Source organism: Pyxicephalus adspersus, chromosome Z (assembly GCF_032062135.1).
Source record: "Pyxicephalus adspersus chromosome Z, UCB_Pads_2.0, whole genome shotgun sequence".
NCBI lineage: Eukaryota > Metazoa > Chordata > Amphibia > Anura > Pyxicephalidae > Pyxicephalus > Pyxicephalus adspersus.
Genome location: NC_092871.1, coordinates 65,470,938 through 65,493,384, shown reverse-complemented (window position 1 = coordinate 65,493,384; position 22,447 = coordinate 65,470,938). Strand labels below are relative to the sequence as shown.

At 38.7% G+C, this 22,447-nt stretch overlaps 1 protein-coding gene across 2 annotated transcripts in view; it reads left to right on the top strand.

Annotated features, from left to right (window-relative positions):
• The first annotated feature begins 39 nt into the window (after nt 1–39).
• Nucleotides 40–22,447, top strand: part of DDX31 (DEAD-box helicase 31) — a 67,853-nt gene continuing 45,445 nt past the window's right edge. The window contains exons 1-12 of one of the 2 annotated variants that reach the window (XM_072431248.1): nt 40–265; nt 6,787–7,025; nt 7,118–7,193; nt 7,481–7,524; nt 9,199–9,269; nt 11,501–11,565; nt 16,322–16,366; nt 16,560–16,601; nt 18,221–18,285; nt 19,966–20,085; nt 20,724–20,830; nt 21,932–22,155. In XM_072431248.1, coding sequence (XP_072287349.1) covers nt 164–265; nt 6,787–7,025; nt 7,118–7,193; nt 7,481–7,524; nt 9,199–9,269; nt 11,501–11,565; nt 16,322–16,366; nt 16,560–16,601; nt 18,221–18,285; nt 19,966–20,085; nt 20,724–20,830; nt 21,932–22,155 — 1,200 coding nt within the window. In that variant the 5' untranslated portion in view covers nt 40–163. The remainder of the gene's footprint in view (nt 266–6,786; nt 7,026–7,117; nt 7,194–7,480; nt 7,525–9,198; nt 9,270–11,500; nt 11,566–16,321; nt 16,367–16,559; nt 16,602–18,220; nt 18,286–19,965; nt 20,086–20,723; nt 20,831–21,931; nt 22,156–22,447) is intronic. The other variant, XM_072431249.1, reaches the window with a different exon arrangement.

The window sequence follows — 22,447 nt, the reverse complement described above, 5'->3', positions numbered from 1 at the left end:
TAAAAAAATGTTTTGGTCAGGCCCTGCAAGGACAGCACTAGTTTGGGTCCTTTCTGACCAATGTGTAGCTCACGTGTGTTTGTGGAGCAGATCATTCCTTAGACTCTACAGGGATTTCCTGGGAGCTGCCTGTAACTTACTGATGTTTGAGGTTTTCTGAGTTATGGGAGATCAGGGTTTAATTCTCAATATTACAGAGGCCCCGATTTTATCACCCAGAGGTGCCAAACACTTCACCAAGCCAGAGAAAAGCAAAGGAAAATGGGTAAGTTTCCGATTGTAAAACAAAAAAAGATATTGACCGTGAAGCATGTACAGGCTACACAAGATGTGCTAAAGTTAACGTGTCAGTTGTGTAAAATAGAACAACAGCTTACTAGAAATAGAAAATACATAGAAATAGTTTGCTTTCTTATCAAAGGTTTGGGAATTCTATTTAGACAATAATGTGAGTCATATACCCCTGACAGACAGCACAGCCTGGTCATGGATGCATTCCTTAATTGTCTGGTTCAGCAGTCACCGCAGACCTTGACTGGATAGTTTAGAAATATTATAAAACAGTGATGGCCCACCTTTTAGAGACCGAGTGCCTAAACTGCAACCCAAAACTTATTTATAGCAAAGTGCCAACATGGCAATTTATCACGAAAACTGTTTTATTTAAGAAAAACAATTCATACATCAGTGTTCTCCCCAGAAATTTTTTTCAGCCGGGTGGTAGGAAGCTGTAGCCGGGTGGTAAAAAAGAGGGTGTGGCATAACACGGCAAATTTAGTGCTCCCAGTTGTTTATGCCATGGGTATACAGTAACCTCTTATTGTTTCAGTGTTCTAACTTCTGCGAATTATTTGTTACAACTTTGTAATGCCTGCCCTGTTAGTATATCCAATTTTTCTATTCTATGTATTTTGCCACAACTGTCCTATGCCGTGTATTGTGACCCAACTTACTAGTGTTCTAAGTTTTAAGAGTGTAATCCGTTGTAGTAGTGTAAAAGTATAATGAATGTGGTGTAACAAGTTAGGCTTAGCTCATATTAGCAGCAAAAAACATTTACCCCTTCTGAGTGACTTCTGGCCACTGCTAGGCACCTAGAATTTGTAACCGGCCATAAGTGCTGGGCACCTAGGATTGGTAACAGGCAGTAAATTCTAGGCACCTAGGATTGGTAACAGGCGGTAAGTGCTGGGCACCTAGGATTGGTAACAGGCGGTAAGTGCTGGGCATTTTCAGAGCTAGAAGTTTTTTAAGCAGCAGTGGTTCCTGGCATGAGGAATGGGCAAATGTAACCTTACTGCCGGTGTGAATTCAGCCGTACTTCAGATGTGCTCCGGTGTCTATATTTAGTTTAAGTAAACTTTTGTGAAAACATTTTTTTTTCACTTGATTCTTTTACAAAATTAGCCCAGCAGGCCCATGCTGGATCAGCTTCCACCTTTTCTCTGATGCTCACTTGTACATCCAGTGCTGCCTTGCACTGCGCATGCATTAGACTGAACACTTCTTTTACATTATAAGAAATCCTCTGAAGGTGCATGCACAGAAGGAGCAGTGCAGAGCCTTTTGTTATATGTGACACAAATATTCCAGGAGGCTGCGGATTTCCCCTTCGGTCTTTACCGAAATGGAAGTGAAGACTGAAGGGGAGAGGTCCTCTCCACAAAAGTGTAAAAACAAAAAATGCACATTTTTCCATTACATAACAAAGTCACTCTTTAATATAATGTTAAAATGTGGAGATGCTTTAATAGCATCATGCATGTGATATCAAATGGGGACAAGACAGCCAGTGACCCCCTCTCATCACTGTCCATATTCTATATAAAAACACTGTCTGTGACGTTTATCCGCAGTGTGTAATGTCATCGGCAGCGCAGTGTGATCGCTATGTGAGTGTAAAAGCTTATTGTCATATTCTGCAGCCTAACAACTCGCTGTGTTCAAACCTTCATATCTCCTAAAATGTTGGTTGTAATAACTTGAAATTTTTAAGGTACACGTGGAGGCATAGGAAACCTAAACTGTAGGTGCAAGTGGGGGGCACTTGTGGCTAAACCTTTTTAATATGTAATTACTATGGCATTATGAGAACATAAATCTCTACCTAGCAGAATGTGCTGCCTGCTCTGTTACACATATCTGTCTTCATCTTACCTCAAACCCCAATTTCTCCAGAATTAAGAGGTGCAGGGAAACAAAAATCTAGGTGGAAGTGGGAGACACGTGTGGCTATCACCTTTCATCACCATGGCATCATTACAACATTAAAAAAAAACTGTCCATCCAAATGCACTTCCTTGTTACACATGACTGTAACCTTCCAGTACCTCAACCTCAATAAAATTTAGTGGGCAGAGTCCATTTTTTAATGATACCATAGTGATGACGTTTTAGGGAATGTTAGTCACAGATGTTCCCCACATGTACCTATATTTTTGGTTTCTTACACCTCCCCATTCCCCAATTGAAGTTCAGAATGTTAGATAAGTGGACAGGAATGTGTAACGGCAGGGAGGCCCATTTTATTGGGCAGTGTTTTATTTTCTAATGATGCTGTAGTAATGGGATTGTAAGGTGAGAATGTGCCCGCCACTTGCACCTATATTTTCAGTTTTGTACCTCCTAACCCCAGAGAAATTGGTGTACAAAGAAGAGAAGCAGACAGTAGTTTGACAAGTAGGTATATATTTAGGGGCCCCACCCCAATGCTCCTTGCTATGTTAGTGGCTCCGGGGTCCCCAATTTGCGCTTTCAATTTAGGACTCCTAGTTGCACTTTCCTCTGTAACAGCAACCCCAAAGTTCAATGTTCATAACTTTTTACATTTGTGACCTCCATATCTTGAAATTCTTTAAAGCTGGGGGGCTGAAATTGTAATACCTAGTATCTATGAGGGTCCCCTGTACACCCTGAAAATTACAGGTCATTGTGACATACAGTTTAGGAGATAAGGAGGTTTGTACACAGAGCTGTGAGGATGCAGAATTCACACGCAGAGCTAGAGATGGATACATTTCACAGACAGAGCTTGTGCTATGAGATGGGGGCGGGGCTGCCTTTGTCCCCTTCACATGAAGGCTGAGCTGTGTGCAATCCTCTGAACGGATGACACAGAGCAGCCTGAGATCTGTGCATGCGAGGACGAGAGCTGCCGAGAGCTGGGCGGGGTATTCAAATCAGCCGGGCGGAGCAACCGGCTAAAAACCTCTGGGGAGAACTATGTACATTATCACCTTTTGTCTTAAAACACAATAGAACTTTCAATAATACAAAAAACTTTTTATTGAAAGGTAAAAGTTTCCATTTGGCATGTTTTTGAACAATTACCCCCGAATGTGGCTCAGGGTAAAAAAAAACATGCTGAAAGCGGTAACCCTTAAGCACACTTGGGGGTAGCTAAAAAAGATATATATATATATATATATATATATGCTCACAAGCATAAGATGATCCAAACAAAGTAAGGAAATCAATCCCAAGTGCTTTCATTGACTTAAAATTATTCGGCAGAGAATTCCACGCTTTAAAGCAAAAGTAAACCCAAAACAATAAAATCACACTTACCTTCAATCCCGCAAACAGTCTATCCATCAGGAGGTTTCTTCTATCGGGTCCTGCGTCGTCCCGGTATCCGTCCTTGGCCCAGCTCAGAGGTAGCGCCAGTCATCGCCATCTTCTCCTCTTTGTGTTTTTTCCTGCTTCACCCAATCTCGCACTGTGCAGGCGTGAGATTGGGTGACATAGGTTGGAAAAAAACTTGGCCATCTCCCTGCTCATGCGTGAGATTGGCATTTTCTTTTCTTTTTTTTTTTTTTGTTTTAGGCATTTTAAAAAACAAAAATTTTCACTTTAAATAAAAGGGTTGTCTACCCTTTTATGTAAAGTGGAAATTCTGAGTTTAGGTACGATTTAAGGATTTTATTTTCAGAACTAACTGTGCTGTCATTTGTCATCCTTCTCAATTGTTTCACACAGGTCATTGAATTTATTTTTCCAGATAGAACTTTCTTGAAATTCCAATGGCTTGCTCAATTTACAGATTTCCTAAATCTAACCAGTGTAAGCAGGAAAGATCAAAGTTCCTAAAATTTGGCTTTATCTGGAAACGTAAGAAAACACAGGGTTGTCTCCATCTTATGGAACTGTAAAAATATGTTACTAAAATTCACCTCTGTAGCTGCTAAAATGCTGGAAAAACATGAGGTTGGTAAGCCAGGCCATATCAGTGAGCTGTGATATTTTTGCCCTTTTTCATTCATAAACAGCCTAATTTCATCCAAGCAGGCTACAAATCTTTCCAGGACTCGCCCTGTGTTCAGCCACCGGACAATATTGTACATAAGAAAACAATTATACTGAACCTCCTCTAGGAGTGCTTTAAACTGGAAAATTCAGAGCACGAGCCATGATGTAATTCACCATTTTTGTGACATTGTCAAATTTTTTGCTGCTTTCCCTGGCACAAAGAACCTCTTGATGTATAATACAATGGAACTGAATGACTTGATGTTTTGTTTTTTTAACAAAGAACTGTATGAAACCAGATGTTGCCTCCACCATAGATGGTGCCCCATCACTTTTTCTATTTTCATGTCGCAATGTAGATATTTATCCCTTATATATATAGGACACCAGTTTCACCAGCTCTTCTCTCATGATGTCACCAACACCATAACGCAAAATTACTGCTAGCCTTACATGATTATTTATATCTGTGCTTTCATCCAAGCAGATGGAGTAAAAGGCTGGCTTTTGTAAGTCAGTGGTGAGCTCCTGACTAACATCACTTGCCATGTGCTGGACTCCATCTTTAACAGTATTTCTGCTAAGGGTATCTCAGAGATGCAATGAATAATTTTATCCTTGTTTGGGAAATCTGAGAGAAAGGGAATTACTCAGAGACAACAAGATCAACAGATCAACATTTTGATAATAACCCCATCAGAGAAGGGCTTTCCAAGTTTTGTTATGCAAAGTGAAATTTGAAAACTGGCAGCTGTCAGATAATTTGTTCTAGAAAGATAGTTGCAAAAACTAAGATACTGGGAATGATGTTTTCTCAGTTTCCCTTCAAGAAACTCTTTTCTTTTAGTTTCACCAAGTTTGGCAACACTTTTATGGTTGGTGTCAAGGTGCTGTTCGACACTTGATGTGCGACACACGACACTTTCATTACACAGAATACATAACGCTTTCCCATTGCACTTAATCACTCTAAATGACTCTGTCCGGGCCTCTTGGAATGATCTTCCACTATCTGTTTTTGTTTTTTTGCTGTACTCATTTTTGGGTTTTCAAGATTTGGAGTTTAAAAAACACAAAATTAAAAAAAAAAAAATGAAGCACCCAATACATATTTATCCCTATACCAATATAGCCAACACTATTATGCTGCTCTATAACACAGCTTCTAATAATTGTTTAAAGTTCAAATGATTTGTTTAAAATTTGGTTGTTCTGCATTTCTTCAATTAACTATGGTATATATAAAAAATCTCCGCTAATGGGTTGCTGGTTCTTACATTATATTTAGAGCCTTCACGGATTTCCAAAGAGCTATTACATTCAACCGGCACTTACCTTAAGTGGGCGAATATCACAACTACAGCTAGGGTAGCCTGTTTTTCAGCTTTCATAATGTACATAACTAGGACAGAGCAAAACAAGATCCCCCTCCCTTACTTTCCTCTTACCTCTGTACTTTCACCCTTTCAATGGTGGATCAAGACACATCAGCTTCAAGACACATTAGCTGTCCCTCCTCCCCACAGCCTGGTATGCCGAGGGTTAACTGATGACTCTGGAGAAGGGAAATTCTGCAGCCAGCATGGGCCGACAGAAGGGACAATGGCACAGTCAATGGAAGGCCAGCAGAAGTGGGAAGCACAGAGAGGGCTCAGAGTGCCCCCCAATGACACGCATGCCCCCAATGACACGTTCACCACCACTGGTATAGATCTATGTGTTCTACTCAATGCAGTGGAATACAGGAGGGTGTGGGATTTGACACACTATACATACAGTTTGCTAGCTTTTTTTTTTTTTTGGTTGAACTGATAAGTCTTTTTACCTGACGCGTTTCGTTACTAGAGGCATTCTTCCTACTGACCACCACTCTAATGTACTGTGGGCTGTGGATATAGTAATTATAGCAGGGACCTGAAAGCTATTTTCCCTCATGTTAAAAAGATCCTGAAACATTACTATAAGACATTAAAGGGACCCAGTCACAGGGAAAGATATTAAGAGCTCTGCTGGCCACTGCAGTTCCTCCAGAAACACAGTAGACACCACACGACACAATACTAACATAGGGGTTAGCAGGAGGAACCACAGTGGCCAGCACTGGACATGCTACTTTACACATACAAAACTATGAAATAGTATTGGCTCTGGGAGGTTTTCAAGAAAAGAAAGTTTCATTCGTGTACATTCAAGTACAAAGAGACTTCTTTCACAGGCTTTTGCAGCTAATAAATGCTAGCTCTTTTAAATGCATTTAGGATTTCTTTACCTTCAAAATGAATTATAATTCTGGGCAGTCATCTCCATGATCCAGTTATATTTAGTTTTAAATAGCATGGAGAAAGACTTACCTCTGTCAGGTATTTACTATTTGTGTTTCGTTTGTGAAGGTTTCTACTCATAAATACAGAAGGAAACATCAGAGGTTTTTTTTTTTTGTGATAAAAGCAATCACTCAATTTCTATTCAAAGTTAATACAATAATTTTGGAGAAACCAGACTCTAAATTGCTGTTCTTTTTATTAAACCTGATGACAGAAATTCAAAGGTCAAAAAAGAAAGGCCCAAGATGCCAGTGAAAGACCTTCCTTCAAGTGTTCAGCTTTTTCATCTTATCCAGTTATTGAAGTCAATGACACCAAAAACAAGTCCAACAAAAAAATAAAAAGAGATTCCTCACCTAAAAGAGAGAAGAAAGAAGATGGCACAAAGGGAAGGGTAGCTATCAAAACATCTTCCCTCTTCAAAAACAACCCTGAAGTTCCGGAAATAGAGAAGTCTGGTCCTTTTTTTGACTTTAATGTACAAATCTGTATCTGTGTATTTGTGCTTTGATTAATAAAGTTTTTTAATGTCTTTTTTTTAACAGTCCAATTGTGAAACAGTTACAAGAAAAAGTTTTTTCTTCTGATTCATTTTCTGAGCTTGGGCTGCACCCACACCTGGTAAGACATTTGTAAACTCAACTTTTACTTACCTTTTTACTCCATAATGCCTTGGTATGAGTTTTCTTGCAGCTCTCCTTTGCATAGGGATGCTGTACGTTTTCCTCAGTGGAAAGATTGTGGGTTCCCATCACCAAAATCTACTATGTGGTTAGACATTATACTATATAGTTTCCTATTTTAGGTCCCACCGGAAACACGTTTCCTTGATTATCCTGATGTAGAAAACCATACCTTGTTTTTACAATTCAATAAAGGCAGTGCATATAATGAACTTTTTTTTCCAGGTCGCCACAATTACAAGTGTCCTGAATATAACCCAGATGACTAGGTTGGTATCTAATGTAAAAAAATCTCCTTCTCAAGCCAGAAAAAGCAAAGTACTAGCTGCCTGGTTGTTTTTGGATTTGACACACTGACCTAGAACAAGAAGTTCAGGAAAGGCAGGGTGATATGCACGGTGGCTCAGTGGTAGCACTCTTGCCTTTGCAGCGCTAGGTACTTTGCACCGGGTACTCCGGTTTCCTCCCACATCCCAAAAACATGCAGTTAGGTTAAATGGGCTTCCCCTCAAAAAAAAATTGACCTTAGACTACATTAATGACATATGACCATGGTAGGGACATTAGATTGTGAGCTCCTTTGAGGGACAGTTAGTGACATCATAGTTCTCCCCAGAGGTTTTTAGGCGGTTGCTCCGCCTGGCTGATTTGAATATCCCGCCCAGCTCTTCTCGGCAGCTCTCGTCCTCGCATGAACAGATCTCAGGCCGCTCTGTGTCATCCGTTCAGAGGATTGCATACAGCTCAGCCCTCATGTGGACACAGGCAGCCCCGCCCCCATCTCATAGCACAAGCTCTGCCTGTGAAATGTATCCATCTCTAGCTCTGCGTGTGATCTCTGCATCCTCACAGCTCTGTGTACAAACCTCCATATCTCCTAAATTACACTCTTAAAACTTAGAACACTAGTAAGTTGGGTCACAATACACGGCATAGGACAGTTGTGGCAAAATAGAATAGAAAAATTGGATATACTAACCGGGCAGGCATTACAAAGTTGTAACAAATAATTGGGAGAAGGTAGAACACTGAAACAATAAGAGGTTACTGGATACCCATGGCATAAACAACTGGGAGCACTAAATTTGCCGTGTTTTGCCACACTCCCTTTTTTACTACCCGGCTACAGCTTCCTACCACCCGGCTGAAAAAAATTTCTGGGGAGAACACTGTGACATGACTATCGACTTTGTACAGCGCTGCGTAATATGATGGCGCTATATAAATACTGTATAATATTAATATCCAAATTATGGCATACTTGCTCTTTGTCAGTGACCATTGAAATACTGAAGCAGTTTGATCAAAATTACAACCTAAAGAAGTATTATTAATGTCAGTTTTTTTAATTGTGGTCTGTGTCCTTATTATAGAGATCATTTTCTGTCGTGCAGACTACACTGTTCAAATCCTTCCCTACTATGCATTTGAAAATAACCTATTATTTGTTCACACCCCATGAAGAAATATTAGTGTTTTTCCTGTATATGTGAATACACAGTAAATGAGTAAAAAGTCCAAAATAGTTTGTTAAACAGAAAAAGTTCTAACCTTTCCCTACTTTGTTCAGATTTAATGGTTTGGCTGTTATTGTACTTTAGTTGGCCACACAATTGGTGAGGAAGATACACTACACCTCCAGTGACTCCTTATCTCATGGGAAACAGTAGCTATCAAGCAATGTTTCCCTGCCCTTTTGAGTGCTTCCTTCACCCTTGCCTCATTCACAGGTGTTGATTTCTATGTCATAGATCCCTTTAACATCTTTACTTAGGAAATTGTACAGTGGGTACCACATATTCTGGTCTGCTGAAGCCCCCAGAAATTGCAAAACTCCATAATAGAGGGTTTAGGGTGGGTGTTGCTTTAGAAATTCAAGCCATTTTTGCTTACTAGAATATCTTTAAATATGAATGTAATATTTTTGTATCTTTTCTTGTCAGTGTCCAGAAAATGACCATCCCGGTCCTCCTTTCTGGTAGAGATGCCATGGTGAGGTCACAGACAGGATCTGGTAAGTCAAATTAGAAGTGATTTCACTGGCTAAATGCTTAGTCAGAGAAAAACTACAGGAAATATCCGTTTTGTAGGTCTGTCTGCTTTGTATAGACTGCCCTTCTCAGACCTTCTGTATTTTTAGGAAGGAATCAATATTTAAAAATTTGTATCGTTTTGGAAATAACAGCTGCAGATTAAAATGGAAAAGTTGTAGCAAAACATGTTCTATGACTTCGGAATAGGAATGAATGGCACACATGCTCAGGCTTAAGAGGACCTGGCTGCAATATTATTAAAACAAGACTCTGTGGCTTCCAATAGGTTTGCACAAAGAAGATCACTGAATCAAGGTAAGTATTGAACCAGATGCATTTTATAAAGAACAAGTGCCGAATGTACAGGTGTCCTTTAAAGAGAACTTGTTACCATCGTATGTATTCTCTGTAGTCAGTAGAAATGTAAAAAAAGCAGAAAAGGGTGGGGAAGCTTTCACCTTTAGTTTTACTTGTTTTTTTTTCTTGGATTTGATTTAATATCAATTTTTACTATCATGTATGTAGGTATGTATGTAACAAAAAAAAAAGCATAAATGGAGGTTTAAGATCCAGTTGCTGAGTTACTTTGGGAAAGGATATAGAAAAGATTCAGCTTTATGTGTAATCTGGGCTAGAGTCCCTCTCATACCAAGTATTTTGGACCGAGTTGACAAATTACTGGGATGGGCTGGGCATGACCCAGCTGTCTTGGTCCATGTTGGAACTAATGGTAGGATAGATGGAAGATGGAGGATCCTTAAAAATAAGTTTAAAGAACTAGGTTTAAAGTTGAAGGAAAGGACCTCCAAGGTTACATATTCTCTGGAATATTGCCTGTGCCTTGCGCAACACGGGAAAGGCACAGGGAGCTTAGACAGCTAAACACATGGCTTAAGTCCTGGTGTAATAGGGAAGGGTTTGGCTTCATAGAGCACTGGGCTGACTTTTTATTGGGATACAACCTATATGCCAGAGATGGTTTGCACCTAAATGGAAGGGGGTCTGCTGTGGTAGGGGAAAAATTTAGGGGAATGGTGGAGGGATATTTAAACTAGGACAGAGGGGGGTGGGACAGTTAAATAAGGTGGCAGAAAGGTTAGTCAGGGGTCAGCCACTAGTGGAGGGTGGATTGGGGATAGTTGGGGGAGGGGTATGGATAAACATAAGGAGCTTTCCATGTTACAGACAAAAATTAGATTGCGCAGTACTATTTGTACTGAAAAACAAAAGGATTTGGCAAACAGTGCTAGTAAATGCAGCAATGGTTTAAAGAGCCTGTTCACCAATGCTAAATGTCTGGTAAACAAAAAGGGGGAGTTAGAAGCCTTAAAGAATGAAGAGGATTATGACTTAGTTGGGGTTACTGAATCCTGGCTTTGTTCTTTGCATGACTGGGCTGTCAACATTCCTGGTTATACTCTCTTTCGTAAAGACAGAGTCAAACAAATAGGTGGTGGTTTTTGTCTGTATGTGAGAAGTAATCTGAAAATAAATGTGAAAGAAGAAATTGTGGATGGAGCAAGCGATGAGGTTGAGGCATTATGGGCGGAGTTGAATGTGGGGTTGAATAACACACAATTGGAGTCTTCTATAGGCCCCCAGTGTTAAGGAAGAAATAGAGAATCAACTACTAGCACAGATGGAAAAAGCAGCAAAACTGGAAAGGTTTTAATCATGGGAGATTTCAACTACCCAGACATTGACTGGGAATAATGGCTTCTACAGGAAGAGCAAAAGGAGGAAATTTTTTAAATTGAATACAAGATCATTTTATGGTACAGTTTATAGAAAGCCCCAAATAAAAATGATACTCTGCTAGACATAGTTCTTTTTAACAATGCAGAGCTTATAACCAATGTGCATATAAAAGAGAATCTGGGTAGCATTGACTATATTATGATTTTATTTTAATGTAAGTTGAAAACCGTAAGCAAAAACAGGAAATAATGTGGGGTTGAATAACACACAATTAAAGTCTGCTATATGTACAAAAGGCAGAAATGGGTAGAGAAGCTTTCACACTTTGGTTTTACATTCTTGGATTTGATTTTTAACATCAATTTTTACTATCATGTATGTTTCTGTCAAACAGAGCTTGTACTTTCCTACAATAGCAGTAGCAAATTTTAGTGCAAAAAGTGTTGAAAAAAAAGACAGGTACACCTTATATGAAATACAGTTCTTAAGTATATATCCCTGGCTTTCTTTATAGGTAAAACATTAGCCTATGGTATTCCTCTTGTGCATTCACTTCAATCAGTGACACCCAAAATTCAGGTAAGCACATCCTAACCCCTAAATTTCATTGACATATGTATTACTGCTGCAGAAAAGCATATTAATTTTTAGTCAACTCTGATATTTTTTTGATTTTGTTTTGACTGCCAGCTTTTGTAAACTAACTTATCAAAGTAGACTTTATTGCATAAATGCCCCCCCTTAATAAAAAAATGTCCAATTTCCTTTTTCAATTGCCTTTTGAAGCTAATATCGTTTTCTTTGTCCATTTTCTGTTTTCTTGCTCAGGACTAGGGTGATTAACAGGCTATTCGTGCAGCCTCACGAGATAGCCATATAGTATATCCCAGGAGGCAGCAGATTCTACAAAAGCTGCAAGTCCTGCAATATCCTGCGCCTGCATAATGCTGTCCAATGTTGTCATTGCTGTCCTCTCTGCAGGTGGGAAATTCAAGTGACTGGCACCATGTCATTAGGAGGCAGGCTGCAAAAAACGCAAAGATAGCCAGCTTCCAATGATGTCACAAATGGTGATAGTGGCGCAGTACCGTAGCTGAAGCAACAGAATGGCAAAATAGAAAATGACAACAGGGCATCTGCCATGGGTGTAAATGTAATTTTGGAAAGGTTTGCAGCAGAGGTAAATGCACATTTACACAAAGAACAAAAAATAGCACAAATGGAGGTTTAGGATCCATTTGCTGAGTTACTTTGGGAAAGGATATTGAAAAGATTCAGCTTTATGTGTAATCTGGGCTAGAGTCCCTCTCATATCAAGTTTTTTGGACCGAGTTGACAAATTACTTGGATGGTTTGGGCATGACCCAGCTGTCTTGGCCCATGTTGGAACTTATGGTAGGATAGATGGAAGATGGAAAATTCCTAAAATAAGTTTAAAGAACTAGGTTTAGAGTTGAAGGAAAGGACCTCCAAGGTTATATTCTCTGGAATATTGCTTGTGCCATGCGCAACACAGGAAAGGCAGAGGGAGCTTAGACAGCTAAACACATGGCTTATGTCCTGGTGTATTAGGGGAACGGTTTGGCTTCATAGAGCACTGGGCTGACTTTTCATTGGGGTACAACCTATATGCCAGAGATGGTATGCACCTAAATGAAAAGGGGTCTGCTGTGCTAGGGGGTAGATTTAAGGGAATGGTGGAGGGATATTTAAACTAGGACAGAGGGGGATGGGACAGTTAAATAATGTGGCAGAAAGATTAGTCAGGGCTCAGCCACTAGTGAAGGGTGGATTGGGGATAGTTGGGGAAGGGTTATGGATAAATAAAAGGAGCTTCCCATGTTACAGACAAAAATTGGATTGCACAGTACTATTTGTACTGAAAAACAAAAGGATTTGGCAAACAGTGCTAGTAAATGCAGCAATGGTTTAAAGAGCCTGTTCACCAATGCTCAATGTCTTGTAAACAAAATTGGGGAGTTAGAAGCCTTAATGAATAAAGAGCATTATGACTTAGTTGGGGTTACTGAATCCTGGCTTTGTTCTTTGCATGACTGGGCTGTCAACATTCCTGGTTATATTCTCTTTTGTAAAGACAGAGTCAAACGAAAGGGTGGTGGTGTCTGTCTGTATGTGAGAAGTAATCTGAAAATTGTTGAAAAAAGAAGAAATTGTTGATGGAGCAAGCAAAGAGGTTGAGGCAATATGGGCGGAGTTGAATGTGGGGTTGAATAACACACAATTGGAGTCTGCTATAAGCCCCCCAGTGTTAAGGAAGAAATAGAGAATCAACTACTAGCACAGATGGAAAAAGCAGCAAAACTGAAAGGTTTTAATCATGGGAGATTTCAACTACCCAGACATTGACTGGGAGTAATGGCTTCTACAGGAAGAGCAAAAGGGAGGAATCTTTTTTAAATTTAATACAAGATCATTTTATGGTACAGTTTATAGAAATGATACTCTGCTAGACATACCGTATTTTTCGCTGTATAAGACGCTCCGGAATATAAGACGCACCCAATTTTAAAGGAGGAAAATCTAGAAAAAAAAGATTCTGAAATGCAGAGCTTATAACCAATGTGCATATAAAAGTGAATCTTGATAGCATTGACCATATTATGATTATATTTATTGTAAGTTGAAAACAGGAAGCAAACAGAGGAAAGATAGAAACAATTAATTTTTAGAGAGCAAATTTTGCATTATTAAGGGCAGCTCTCTTTGACTTGGACTGGGAGACAATATTGTCCTCAAAGAACACAGAAGAGAAATGGGAATGTTTCAAGTCTGTTCTACACAAGCACAAATATATTCCAATGGGTAAAAAGTTTGAGGTTTAAACTAAAACCTATGTGGCTCACAGCTGATGGTAAAAAAAGCCATAAAGAACAAGAAAAGAGCATTCCAAAAATATAAAAATGATCACCTTCATCGTTTGAAAATTTTAAAGAATATAACAAAAGATGTAAAAAGGAGATAACATGCAAAACTTCAAAATGAAAGACAGATTGCAAAGGAAAGTAAGGCAAACCCCCAAAATTTATTTAAATATATTAATTGCAAAAATATCAGATCTGAGCATGTAGGGCCCTAAAAGGATGTCTCTGGGTTAGTAACTGGGGATAAAGAAAAGGCGGATTTACTAAACACTTTTTTAGCTCTGTGGAAAATGGCAGAGCTCAAGTCCAAATTCAAATTAGCAATGTTACTGCCTTAAACGATTCACAATGGCTCAAAATTGATATGATTGAGAAAGAGCTGAGCTCAGTTATTTCAAAACCATTATTTCTATTTTCAGAGACCCTTTAATCACCTTCATGGTACCAATGGATTGGCGTAAGGCCAATGTGGTTCCTATCTTTTAAAAGGGAGCAAAGTCATTACTACTGACCGGTCAGTTTAACGTCCATAGTTGAAAAGGTCCTAGAGAGTTTGATAAAGAACCACATTTAGAGTAGTTTCTGCTAGAAAATAATATTAAAGTGATAATCAGCATGGCTTCAGGAAGGACCGAAGTTGTCAAACAAATTTACTCTCTTTTTATGAGGAAGTAAGTAAACAGGTAGACAGTGGAAAAGCAGTTGATATAGTGTCTTTGGACTTTGCTAAAGCATTTGACACAGTACTCCACAGATGGTTAATATGCAAGTTAGGGTAAATAGGTTCAGAAAAGTCAATCTGTAAATAGATATAGAACTGGCTTAAGGACCACATCCAGAGAGTAGCGATTAATGATTCATACTCTGGATGGTTTAAGGTTATTAGTGGTGTACCTCAGGGTTCAGTGTTGGGACCTTAACATCATTATAAATGATAAGGGGTTTGGGATTTAAAGTACCATTTAAGTGTTTGCAGATGACACTAATCTATGTAATGGAATTAAGTCCACACAGGATGTCAATATTCTACAAGCAAACCTGGATGTACTGTTTGATTGGGCAGCCAAGTGGCAAATTACATTTAATATAGATAAATGTAAAGGTATGCACTTGGGGGCTAACATGCATGCTTCATACTGTCTAGGGGGAATACAATTCTGGTAGATCATAGACTTAATACCAGCATGCAATGCCAAGCTGCAAAATCAAAAGCTAGCAAAATACTTTTTTTGTATCAAAAGGGGAATAGACTGCACAGATGGATAGATAATCCTGCCGCTGTACAAAGCATTGGTCAGACCACATCTGGAATATGCAGTCCAATTTTGGGCACCAGTTCACAAAAAGGACATTGTGGAATTGGAGAGAGTGCAGAGAAGTGCAACTAAATTAATAAAAAGAATGGAGGAGCTTAGGTATGAGGAGAGATTAGCTGAACTGAATCTATTCTCCCATGAGAAGATACATTTAAGGGGGGATATGATCACCCTGTAAAAAAATATAAATGGTCCATATAGGGAACTCTTTTCCCAATTATTCACTTTGAGATCATTACAAAGAACAAGAGTGCACTCTTTGTGTCAGGAGGAAAAGAAGTTTAAGCTCCAGATAAGGAAGGGATTCTTCACTGTAAGGTCTGTGAAAATATGCAATAGGCTTCCTCAGGAAGTAGTTTCAGTAACTACTATAGATTGCTTTAAGAAAAAGCTGGATGTTTTTCTAGAAGCACAGAATATAACTGGGTATTAAGGCTTTAACGTAAAAAAAACAATGACTGTTGGTCCAGGTAACATCCACTTGTTTTATGAAATCAGGAAGGAATTCTTTACCCTGTTGAAGCAAATTGTACCAGGGTTTTTTCTTTGCCTTCCTCTGGACGAAATATATCCATAAGGTTTTACATCTGGAATATGTTTATTTCCCTAGTGGTTGAACTTGATGGACTTTTTTCAACCTGATCTACTGTGTAACAATGTAACTATGTAATTGTGCAACAAGCTTGTTCTGTCATTTGCAATGCATCGTTTCTTGGCAGCTATGGTATATATGAAATATTCATTGTTTTTATGTTTTTCATCTAGCCACTATACAGCTGACATTAAATTTGTCTTCTGTTTCTGTTATTTATAATGAGTCCTTGGGAAAATGCCATTTATTACTGAATTTCTCACATATAAGAAATTGTAGCTTAGATTTGCAGAATAGTATTTGATCTCTAGAAAGGTGTTTTATAAACACCAATTTAAAGACAGACTTCATCCTTGTTAATATATTGATATGTTTTGAAATGGTAGTATGAAATTATTATATGATCAGGGAGTTCAATCAGCTGGAAGAAACACAGACCAGTTATAATGACCTTTTGTGTTGTTCAAACTTGTGACTTTTTGTTTTTTTAATATTGTTTAATAGTTTTTTTTTTCTTTTGTTTTGTCTTCATTTTAATTACACAGCGCAACGATGGTCCTTATGCCCTTGTTTTAGTGCCCACAAGGGAGGTGAGGAGACATTTCTTTCTATGGCTTGGTGTTAATCAGGGTGCAGTACATTCTAGATACTGTGATGGGAAACCAATAGCAGGCTTTTTATTTATTGCATATTACAATAATTTATTAAATGTTTCTGTTTCTAAATGCCCCATAAGGACAGACAGAAAGATGAGTTTTATTTTTGTCATTTTCTGTTTCATAGCTGGCTCTGCAGAGTTTTGCCACCATTCAGAAGCTGCTAAAGGTCAGTATAACCAGTGTTTGTTTTATGTCTCTGCTGAAGCTGACTGCTCTCTCAATCCCACATGGTTCTGAGGGAGCAGAACAAAGATCTCAGCAAAGACAGAGTTACTGTGGATTAGATCTAATCCAGTTGTAAAAGTCGGATGAGGTTATATTAAAACATGAATGAATCAGATGCAGAAATTTTTCATTTGGTGTAAGTAGATCATAAATAGTTGTGATTACAATTGGCAGGAAAAAGAGTTTTTACATCCTGAAAAGTTTGGTTAAAAATTTGGATGTTCCTGAAAAAATATACCAATATTTTCTCTTAGTCAACTGGAAAATTGCTGTTGTGGTTGTGACATTCTTTCTATAATTCATATGGTCCTTGGTTTCCTTCTAGCCTATGACTGGATGGTAAAAGGAGAAGTAGCATACTGATAAATTAAACTCTGTCATTCTGCAGTCTTCTATCAGCATTGCTATCAATAACTTCTTCTAAAGCTTTGTTAGATATATCAGCATTGTGCAGCACAGCTAATTGGATTGAACTGTTGCATTTTTAGTTCTGTTGTAAAGGGAATTACAAGTGGCTTATTCCAAGGAAAATTTTGATAAATACATTAGTTGTAGTTAAATATAAGTTTAATGATGCATTTATTACAAAATAGAGCCAGATTTTTTTTGTCATTTATCTGCCTGTAGCATAGCTTTAGAGTAAAGCCCTGTACAGACAGCTGATGGATGTCAAAGGATTGCCGCTGTAAACCAAGATTTCCAGTGACAGATGAATGAACAAGCTCTGTATACCCAGCACCGTTCTGTTCTATGGCATGACTGTTTTTGTTGGGTGACTATTATCTGATGTAAATTACAGTAGGATGATTTCAGCAACACAATTAATACTAACGATCCAGAAACCAGTTGGCAGGACTAGATGTGGCCAGGTGCTGACTTACAAGCTATAGGGTCATAAATTAGCAGTGACAATGCCGATAACCCAATCCCAATCTCATTCCACTATAGTGCAAACAGAGGTGGATGGCATGCACCTTTCTCCTGTCTTAGCATGGTTTTGTTCAAAAGGTGCAGACAGTCTCATGCGTATGTTGAAACACATTATTTCACAATGCTACTTCTTATAAATTCTAGTACAGTGTTCTGCCCAGCCCGTTTTAGCTGAGCGCACCACCCATCACTTTATAGTAACCACCTGGCTGTTTTTAGTTGGTTACTGAAAAGTTGAGTCACAATATGAGAACAGTGGACTGTTAAGGGCATAATACAAGAACAAAAAAAAAATGTGACATACTAAGAAGGTGGGAATTTGATGTAAGGATAAAGTATGGGGGGGGGGGGGGGGCAGTAGGAAGCTGGGAGAATAATATGGGTTACTGGGTTCTTATGGCAACAACCACCCACCTACAACTTCTTCCCACGTTGCTCCCAGCTTAAAAAAATTCTGAGGAGAACACTGCTAGTAGCTGTTTATGTTTTATGTGTTCAAATACACAGCGAGCCATTTGTTTAACAATGTTGACTATCCTGAAGTCTAGCAATGGCTTTGCAGTATGAAATTGGAATAAAATGTTTATGAGATATTTTCATTGTAATAACTTTTTGTTTTGTGCTTTTCAGCCATACAGCTGGATTGTACCGGGAGTTTTAATGGGAGGAGAAAAGAGGAAATCAGAAAAAGCCAGGTAATGGTGTTTTGTTTTTTTCTAGGCAGTATCCTCTTAAGTAGTTTGTCCACCAAAAGGCCCTGGATGGATGCAGGTATGTAACCTTAATTACTTGTATGTTTTGGAGGGTTCTGTTGTGTAGGAGGGCTCTGTTTTCTTCATAGCTTATGGAGTGTCACTCCTTTAGCTTCATCCCTTCAATATAAATTGTACTACAGGCACACTACAGGCAATTGGGCATACAGATCCTAGTCTGATTAAGCCAGGCGGCAAAAAGGTGGTATTTGGTCACATGATTGACCATATAGAGGACATGCAGGATGTTTATTTCTTGGAAAAAATTACAAATTTTACCATTAGCATAAGTATGGAGTAATAATATTGTAGGACAACATTACTGTCTTTTTTGTTTCAATCAGTTTTATTAAAATTTTTTGAAAAGTCAGTACATAAAAGAAAATATCACGTATATGAACAAAGCAAAAAGGGAGGACAAAAAATCTCCCGTAATATCAAGTACAAACAGTATGAAAACACATGTGACATTTTACATTTAATTCAAGGATGGCGCTGTGGTCTGTTTCCATTTCCTGGGAATAATAGATCTGGCAGCCGCAAGGAAATGTCTCAATACATCTCTCTTGTTAGCCTTTATGGACCCCGGTAGAATAGATAGCAAGGCTATCTGGGGGGTAATCCTCAAATCTGAACCAGAAACATTGTTATAGATATCTATTATCTGAGACCACAACTTACGGATATTGAGACAATCCCACCATATATGTAACATTGTGCCTTGGTGGGTAAGGCACCGCCAACACCTATCGGACAGGGACAGAGACATACGGTGAACGTCTAAGGGGCAAAGATACCATCTAGAGATAATTTTGTAATTGGTCTCTTGAGCATTACAAGGAAGAGACATTTTATGAGTTAAAATAAACGCTTTTTCCCAGTCCAACGGAGAGATAACCTCTCCTAATTTCTTTTCCCAGTATCTGGTATAGGTGGGGGCGTTGTTAATATGGAATTTAATCAGGATCTCGTAGATTTGTGATATCACATGAATCGGTCTATTAGGGGAACGTAGTACAGATTCAAAGGCCGTGAGGTTACGCTGTATAGGGCACTTATCAAGAAAGGTCGAGACAAATGAGGATAGCTGGTTGTATCGCATCCACATTGAGGGGAGCCTCTGCACCCTGCCACCAAGCGATGAGAATGGTGGAATTCTTCCATTCTGGAGTATACTGCTCAACTGTCTATTCTCCTGAGCTGACCAAGATAGGAATTTTTTAGCATTCATTGCCGGTGGAAATGAGGGATTGTCAAACAAGGGGGTCATAGGTCCTCCTGCAGTTGACAAGTGATCCGTCTTAAGGAGATTGTCCCATTCTCGTAGGAGATCAGAAGTAATGCTGGGTAATGGATGGGGAAATTGCAGTTTGGATCTATTTACCCAAAGTATAGAACAGAGATCAATTGGGGATAGAGCATTTTCCAAAACTACCCAGCTTTTCCTTTCTATATTATGGAACCAATCAACTACCCGGGTTAGTAGGGCTGCCCTATAATAGGATCTAATATCAGGGACCCCCGCTCCCCCACAGTGTTTAGGTCTGGTAATATATCGAAATGCTATTCTTGGACGTCTCATTTTCCATAAGAACCTCCTACATTACTGTCTTTTTTTTCTAGGATAAGAAAGGGGATAAACATTCTGATCTCCACCCCAGGAAGACTTGTCGATCACATTAACTCAACTAAGAGTATCCATTTCACTTGTGTCCAATGGCTCATAGTGGACGAAGCTGACAGGTTATTGGTTCTCCTAATTTATTTTACAAAAGCATAGTGTCAAAGAATGACTCTTTGGCACATTTTTGGCACACAAACACATATTTTTCCACAAGATATTGGTGTAAACTAATGTTATTATGTTATTTCATGTTTTGTATTTAAATTTGAATTACTGTTAATGTACTTCCTGCTTTCCTTGCAAAAATAAATAATAAAAAAAAGGAACGTGTCATAGAAATAACTGAGAAATAATGTAAAGCTTACTTGACATTTCTCCCTGTGTCAGATTTGTAAGCACTTTCTATGTCAGATTGTGCAGTCAGCTTTCTTGTTAAAAAGCTGCTGCAAAAAAATGAGTGAATAAGCCCACATAAAGAGGCGATGTGTAGCTGAGAGCTTTGGATGATAAGACAATATGCTTAGCCACACTGATTCACCCCTAGAATCCTCCATGATGTACTGTGTTGTGAGTTTTTAAAAAGTATTACATTTACCAGCTGCAAAGATTTTATTTTAGATGTGGATTTTTGGCTCAGCAAGATAATCTGTTACAACCTTTAAAAATGGGCTACATGTCTAGACTTTGAATGTAATTCATTTGCCACTGTATTGAATTCAATGTTTTTCTTGCCTTTTTTGGCTCATACTTGTTGCAGAGTTCTGGATCTTGGATTTCAGAAAGATATCACCACCATTTTGAATACCCTTAATGCTCAGAGCCAGCAAAGACAGAACGTGTTACTTTCGGCCACACTGAACCAAGGTTGGTTATGCTGAGTTGACGTTTTGTGTTTCCTTTTTTAGGAGGATTTGTCATATTGGAATGGGTAATGTCTGATTTTTTGTGTTTTGGGAAATTGTTTTTAGGAGTTAGGAATTGGGACATGGTCCTGTTTTAAGCTGTAGTCAGGTAGAGGAGTAACAAATAGACAATGCACTACATAAGGCTGAGAACAAGGGAAAAATTATGGGAGAAGGGGAGCAACAGAGACATTTATGTACCAGACCATAGATTTTGGAGAACTTTGGAATTGGAGACACTATTAAGCTTGCCTTTGGGTTGGCAAGTCTTCCAAGCACACATTTGTCATTGGAGGGAAAGGTAGGATCGATCATATAAACCCCAGCTGATCACAGGGGTGCATAATAGGATGTTTTTTAACCTATCTGATAATTTGTCACATCCAGTGGCAGCAAGAGTGGTGGTGTCTCGGGGCACTCATACACATGAAGTTATATAATCTTGTTTACACTGGGTGAATGTGTTCTTGTGCCAATAGTTACCTTAATGGGAATGTCTAATCTTTGTTGTGTTTTTAGAGAAAAAATGTGCATGGCATTAACTTAATGTATTTGACCAAAACTATGTATTTTTTTGTATTAAAAACTTGATTTATTTTATAATGTGTATTTGTATATATGTACATAGGGATAGCTATATTTGTTTTTTACATACCCTGTTTCCCCGATGATAAGACACTGTCTTATTTTTTTTTGAAGGCCAAAATATGCTCTAGGGCTTATTTTCAGGGGGATGCCTTATTTACCCATGAAGAAGACTACAGTTATTTTTCATTTTTACCTAAAAAGGGGGGGCTGTCTTATTTGATGGCCCTGCCTTATCATCGGGGAAACACGGTATGTAGGCTCCTCTTCCTGCATATGATAGCTGCACAATCTAATACTTTTCACAACAATAGTCTGAGCTTACTGGAAACAATCCTTGTGTGCTTGATATCTTCTCTCAGCAGTTTTTAATTAGCTGTAATTAGTTGAATCAGATGTTTTAGTTTATTAATTGTCCTTGTAATTTTACCATTCATTATTACTTTTACTTATCTTAGTTTGTGATTTCTTCCTTCAGGTGTAACCTTTCTGGCTGAAATATGTCTGCAGAATCCTGTAAATGTGACAGTCACAGAAGATTCAAACACCAATATTAAACAGGCAGCAAAACCCAAAGCTTTGCAGGATGGTGATGACAACACCAGCTTTGCATTGCCAGAAAAACTCTGCCAACATTTTGTAGTGGTCCCTAGCAAGCTGAAGCTGGTGATATTGTCTGCATTTATTCTGGGAAAATGGAAGGTAAGAGACTGTTCTCATAAACCTGTCACTGGACATTGGGGGTACATGTGGTAGGCTGCGTTTCAAGATTGGATAGCGATGCCTTCAATATCAATAATTACCACTGGTGGCAGTATAGAAGCCTTTTTCATAAAGGGGAACTCCAGTCCGAAAAACCGTATAGTAGTTATGCAATGAGAAGTCAGGTTCCGTTTCTTTCCAGAGAAGCATTAGCTTTTAACTCCCTCACTACTATTCATGCTATGAGAGAAAAGCTAATAGGCAAAAACAGTACCTGCCACCTGCAGGAACA